This window comes from Populus euphratica, unplaced genomic scaffold, assembly GCF_000495115.2.
Source record: "Populus euphratica unplaced genomic scaffold, PopEup_1.0 scaffold208.1, whole genome shotgun sequence".
Classification (NCBI taxonomy): Eukaryota; Viridiplantae; Streptophyta; class Magnoliopsida; order Malpighiales; family Salicaceae; genus Populus; species Populus euphratica.
In genome coordinates, this window is record NW_011500091.1 from 53,407 (window position 1) to 59,964 (window position 6,558).

The window sequence follows — 6,558 nt, forward strand, 5'->3', positions numbered from 1 at the left end:
ACACACACACACACACACACACACACACACACACACACACACACACACACACACACACACACACACACACACACACACACACACACACACACACACACACACACACACACACACACACACACACACACACACACACACACTGCACATACAATGTTTCAAGTCGCCATAGATAGTTCTTAATTATGATTGACGTCCTCGTGGATGCAGGGTGAACGTATAAGCATGAATATGCAATTACAAAATCACCACAAAACAGTACAGAATTTGATTGGCATGTTAGGAAATGATTCAGCTCTAAGAAACTTGAACAAGTGCCTATATTCGGTTGGAATGGGCAACAATGACTACCTCAACAACTATTTCTTGCCCCAGTACTTCCCAACAAGCCATGAGTATACCTTGGAGAAGTACACCCAACTTCTTATTGAGCAATACTCGCAGCAACTAAGGGTTAGCACTACATTCTTCTTCTTTCTGACCCTTTAATTGGAAATTGCTTCTCTCCTTTTTCGGATTTTACCTAATCAACTCTCTGTTGGCCCTTCAGTCTTTGTACGAGTTAGGAGCAAGGAAACTAGTGGTATTCGGACTAGGGAAAATAGGCTGTGTCCCAGGTGCAATTGACACATATGGCACCAACGGATCTGCTTGTGTAGAGCTTTTGAACAATGCTTCCCAGCTTTTCAACAGCAAGCTCTTACCAGTCATTGATGAACTCAATGATGACTTGCCGGATGCAAAAATTATATATATAAACAACTATAAGATCGGCGAGGATGCTACAGTTCTTGGTAGGAATTAATGGGGCTTTTACTCGTGTTGCATTTCTTTCTTTCTTTATTTATTTCGGCTACTTAAGATGTGGCGTCCTTACCACCTGAATATCTGTCCTTATGTTTCTCAGATTTCAAGGTCAATAATACAGCGTGCTGTCCATCGTCTGCCATTGGTCAATGCATTCCGGACCAAGTTCCATGCCAGAATAGGACCCAATACATGTTCTGGGACTCATTCCATCCAACTGAGATCTTTAATATTTTCTATGCAGAGAGATCTTACAGTGCTTTAGACCCTTCCTATACTTATCCATATGATATTCGCCACTTAATTTCGCTTGATCAAGGAGTTGCTGAGGCAAAGTGATCGAGGAAATTATCAAGAATAAGCAGGCTTCTATTTATTTGCTACTACTGTCGTGGTCTATTTACTTTATATTATGATTTTATTCCTTCGTGATGTATGCTTTTGTTGTGATGACTAAACAAGGGTACTATAATGTTATATATATTCTTAAAATGTGTACAATAATGTATTTTAACCATATTTAAATGTGATTTTTTAAAATAATTGATTTTTTTAGATATTTTAGAATATATTAATGCCAAAATGATTAGAAAAACATTAAGTTTTTTACGGTAATTATTTGACTCCCTTCAGCTACTAAACCTGATTACTTACTAACATGAGATTTAGTATAGATAGGGTTTAATTTTGAACCACTTAAAGAATTAATCTAATCAAATCTGGATAACTTTGTTAAAATCAGGGTGAGACCTGATCAATGTTATTTATTTATTTTAAATAAAGCCTTAAACTAGATATTGTAATTATGATTTTTTTATTTTATTGAATTTGATAGTTAAATTTGAATTTTATTAGCATCATATTTTTCAATAACCATTGCATTTTAATGACACTATTATTATATTGAATTTAATAATCAAGTTTAAATTTCATTTAAGATAATATTAATTTTTTCATAATTGTCACAGTTTTATGATGTAAGGTTTTTTTTATCAACTTTATATATTAATCTTTTTATTGTTAATTTGTTCTATATAAGATTAGTAATTCTAAGAGACCTAAACATATTTTTTTCAAAAGCACATAAATGCATTAGCAAACTCACACTCAATTTAAAATCCTATTTTATCTTACTTGATTCTTTTTAAATGAAATCAATCATGTGTAAATTTGCACTTTCATGCAGATATTTTTAATATTTTAAAGGTTCTTTTTTCTAATATTTTGGTTGGTTTTGATACCAATAAAGAATGAGGAAACAATGAGAAATAAGGAAATAGTAAAATGAAAAAACAGTACATGGTGGGAAACATTAAAATGAGAAAATAGTACGTGACGTTGTTATACCTGAGAATGATCTTTAGATCGAGTCACAAGTTTCCAACCTATATACTAATTTTGTTAAGAAAGAAGAAAAGGAAACAAATAACTTTCTAATACGAATGAACAACGCAAGATCAGTAATGTCAAAATCCTTGATCAAACATAGAGCATACTTAATTTGCAAGATAATTTTAAAGGAACATAAATACAATCATGTAAAGATTTAAAAGTTTTAAGAAATGAATCTCAAAATTGAAATTTGTATTAATACAAAGCTGGTGATAATTTGTAGGAGATATGAGTTATAAGTTTTTTGAATTGATACAAAGGTAAAATTATAGAGGACTATGATTCTATAGAGAAACTAGATAAATTATTGTTTCTTGCTCCACCCTTAAAATGGAAAGAAGCCCCCTTTTATAGACAAGGGAAGCCCTTGCTTTTGTAGTAGTGGGGAACATCTTTTGCAAGTGGATGGTGCCTTTTATAGTAGTGAGAGACACCTTTTATAAGTGGATGAGGTCTTTTTTTAGCAGTGGGAAACACTTTTTATAAGTAGGAGACGCTTAAGCTGAAAGTATTTTGTAAGTTTCTGTCGACACTTTTTTTTTTAGTGTCTTTTGATAGGTGACAGAATGCCAAAACAGTCATCTTTATTATCATCTCCAAGGGATATGGTAGGAGATATCAAGTTAGATGAGCTGGATTGAGACAAGACTGTTTTAAGGTCTTGGCTTTGTATAATGTTTTGCATGATTTAGAGGTATTCTTCCTCAGTTCTAGCAGAGGCAAGGAGAACTGTTATTTGAGCCTTTTAGGCTAGAAATTTGGATTGAGAATAATGATCAATGATGGGAACTATTTGATTCTTTTGTAACCATTTTGTAACAACTAATTTGAAATTTTTGGATTTAGCTGCAAAGGGATCCCACCATTTGATTTTGAATTTACGAACAAGAACTGTATATCTGTTTTGAAGATTGTAATCATAGAACCATGAACATACCTATGGAACAAAAAACTTTTTATAGAAAATGAGGTTGGAAGAAAACTTCCATTCAAAAGGACTTGGTTGAAAATTATTTTTGAAATGGAGGTAATCATTTTCAACCAGAGGGTGGTCTTTGAGGTAGTCGACAAGACAGCTAAAATAATGCCATCATTGGAGGAACTAAAGGGGGAGGTCTGTAGTTGTCATGGTATTATGAAAGTAGAAAAGCCAAGAGTGGTTGTGATTTGTGTTTTGAAGGAAAAAGGCATTGAATCAAGCTTGCTTGTAATCCCAGTAAGTGTACATACCATAATTTTGGTTATTTTGCTGGAGGGGTGTTAGGAAAGAGGTGGGTTTATGTAAGGGTTGACCCCAATTTGAAGGTTGAAGGATTTTGTTAAAGATGCATGTGAAATATACTGGTTCGGAGTGGCTTGAATGGATTTTAAAATGTTTGAATTTGATAAAGTTTGTGATTTCAAGGATGACAACATAGTAGGATTGAGATTTTTTTAAATCCAAAGGTTTGTAATGCCAATGTGAAGGGAATAGTTTTGAAGCTGCAATGGAAGGGTTTTCATGATAAAAGCCTTCTTCCATAGTTAAAATATTTTGGAATTTAGTTTTGAAAATGTGTTGTGATTTAGATTTTGAAAAGCTTTGCTACGGAGTTTGTAAAGCAAACAAGGGTTTTTAAGGAGAAAAATCTGCTTGTGGTTTTGAAAGGGGTTTAGAAATACTACCTGTTGGTGATTCATGGCCACTAGAGGTTTGTTGGGAGATTTTTTATAAAGCTAGAAGTAATTCTGGTAATTTAGAGATAGTGTCAACCCAATGTTGAATTGAGTCTGTTTGTACTGGTGATTTTGTTGTAGTTTCTTCTTCTTCAACGACTGTCTCATACTAGGATTTGAGAGGTTTGGCAATTAGGATGGTTGAAGACATGAGTTTTATAAAAGGATTTAGGCTTTATGGTTTTGTAGGTTGGGTTTAGCTCCCCTTGTCTTTGGATTTTGCCTTAGGAGGCATCAAGACCTGTTTTTAAGGAATTCATGATTTAGAAAATCAGAGATGGAATTGGAATCTCCTTTAATGTATACAATGTTAAAATAAAAAATGCTTAAAATAGCTTGCCATCGGGCAAAATTCTATTTTGAAACAAGATTTTAGACATCTTTTTATAAATTTTTTTTCACAAATTTACAATCAACACGTAAGAACAATTTTCACAAATTTACAATCAACACGTAAGAGGAATTTTTGATTTAATAAATCACTTGAAATTTTGTAACATAAAGAACAATTGAAAAGATCTCTTCTTTTATAGTGAAATAGTTTTTCTAGCAATCATTCCAATAGGCTAATATATGCTAAAGGATTTTTTTATTTGTTATTTTGCACTTATTTAAGGATCCCACCATATCCTAGGTCTGAGGCATCGGTTTCAAAAATCTTAGGAGCTAATGGGTTAGCCAGATGGAAGAGAGGAATGGTTTGGACCTGTTTCTTGATCTGTATGACAAGGTTGGTATGGAGGTCAGACCAAGGAAATAAGTTGGTTTTTGGCTAGACGACTAATGTTTGGATAATAGTCTAAACATAATTAAGATTCCTTAAAAACGTTTGCAACTGAGTTTTATCAGTAATCTTATTAGGGAATTTATTTGTAAAAGATAAAGATATCTCTGTGGGTGTTATAGTACCTTAACAGATATAATGTCCTAGGAAACGGACACGAGTTTGAAATAGAGAAATTTTTTATTTAAAAACAACTAAACCATTTTGTTTTACAGTATGAAAAAATATATATAAATGTTTGAAATGTTGATCTATAAAATGAGAAAATATAAGAACAACATCAATATAAACAATACAAAATTTTGAATATACATTGAAGATGTCATTCATAATGCGTTGGAATTCAGATGATGTATTTTTCAAGCCAAAAGGCATGGCATTCCATTTGTATTGGCTAAAACAAACAATGAATGTAGTTTTGTATCAATCCTTTGGATCAATCTGGATTTGCAAAAAGCTAGAGCTCATATCAAATTTGAAAAAGATAAATGTCAAATGTAATTTTTATAATAAATCTTTTTTATTTGGAATTGGATACCTGATCCATTTTAAAGCAAAATTTAAAGGTTTGTAATTGATCATAAATCTTGGTGTGCCTCTTTAAATCTCATAGTTTTTATTTACATAAAAGGCTACACATGACTGAGATGATCGGGACTTTTGGATAAGACCTTTAGCCTTGAGATCCTGGTCCTCAAGTCTACAATATTGTTCTAAATCGACATTTATGTGTATCGGTCTTACTTTTGTAGGTATATGTTTTTCTAAAAAAGTATCTACATAAAGAAGATCAACAATGTGTTGTTTTCTTTTTCAAAAAGCATTAGGTAGGTCTAAATGGATTTGTTGTTCAATCTTACTTTGTAAATCAACAATTTTTTTTTTTGTAAAATAGAATTTTGTAATTGTTTCTCAATACGATAAAAGGAAACATGGTTTTGTAAATCATGCAATTAGAATTGTTTACCATGAATTAATATGTTTATAGATATGTATGGATAGAGTATGCTTTGATCAAATTTAAATTCCTAGTCTTAGATTTTTCTATGAATGGAAAAACAAGTTTGATGCTTTTGATTTTAGAGGTAATGTAGTCATGATGTGCTTTGTATGGAGTAATCATATCAATAAATAGAGTTTCAAGAATAATAGTATGATTAATATCTTTTATGACAACAAAAAATATTTTAAAAGAAATGCCTTCGTTGAAAACAGAGGCTTAAGTTTTGCCTGCAATATATAATTTTAAATTATTAGCAGCAAAGAGTTTTTAAGAGGTGTTTTGTAGAAGTCATTTTAGAACTACATCGTCTTTAATACAATTTAAATCTGCACTTGTGTCAAATAAAGTAATAATGTCTAATTTGAAATCATCTAAAAAAATTAATGTAATTTTAATCAAGTATTTTTTGAAAGATATTTGGGTTAACACATTCAAGAAGTTATTAGGAACATGTTCAATGTTTGTAAGAGCATGAGGTAATATATGAGACTCAATAGTTAGGTTGTCTGGTTTGGATTCAGTGTCAAACTATCTCTTAATTTTGGAAAAAAGATATTGTAATATGGCAGAGTCTTTTTGTTGGGCTTGTTTTAAGGTTTGTAACTCGAATTTGAGGATTTTGATCTTAAAATGTAATTCTGGGATTATGACTGTGGTTTTGGATTTTTTTTTCTTAAGGATCTTTGTAAGGTCATAGGTATTAGTATTGGTTGAGGGTATGATTAGTACTTAAAAGTGCATTTTTATCATGGTTTTATATCATCATTTTGCACTTGAAATATCAATAACTCCTTAACCAAAACATGTTTTATAATAATATATCTAATAATATAAGATACCTTTAATTTGTGGTAAATGT

General features: G+C 31.4%; 1 protein-coding gene and 1 long non-coding RNA gene across 3 annotated transcripts in view; both read left to right on the forward strand.

Moving 5' to 3' along the window:
* LOC105109134 (uncharacterized) overlaps positions 1-2,974 on the forward strand; it is an 18,288-nt gene extending 15,314 nt beyond the window's left edge. Inside the window, exon 3 of the long non-coding RNA XR_839170.1 lies at positions 2,965-2,974. This is a non-coding gene — a long non-coding RNA (uncharacterized LOC105109134). The remainder of the gene's footprint in view (positions 1-2,964) is intronic.
* LOC105109133 (GDSL esterase/lipase At1g29670-like) overlaps positions 166-6,558 on the forward strand; it is a 31,235-nt gene continuing 24,842 nt past the window's right edge. The window contains exons 1-3 of one of the 2 annotated variants that reach the window (XR_839169.1): positions 166-450; positions 548-791; positions 905-1,198. Coding sequence is in view for 1 of the 2 variants with exons in the window: in XM_011003730.1 (XP_011002032.1) it covers positions 202-450; positions 548-791; positions 905-1,143 (732 nt within the window). In the remaining variant the exon portion in view is untranslated. Of the gene's footprint in view, positions 451-547; positions 792-904; positions 1,286-6,558 lie in introns of those variants that run through there. The other variant, XM_011003730.1, reaches the window with a different exon arrangement.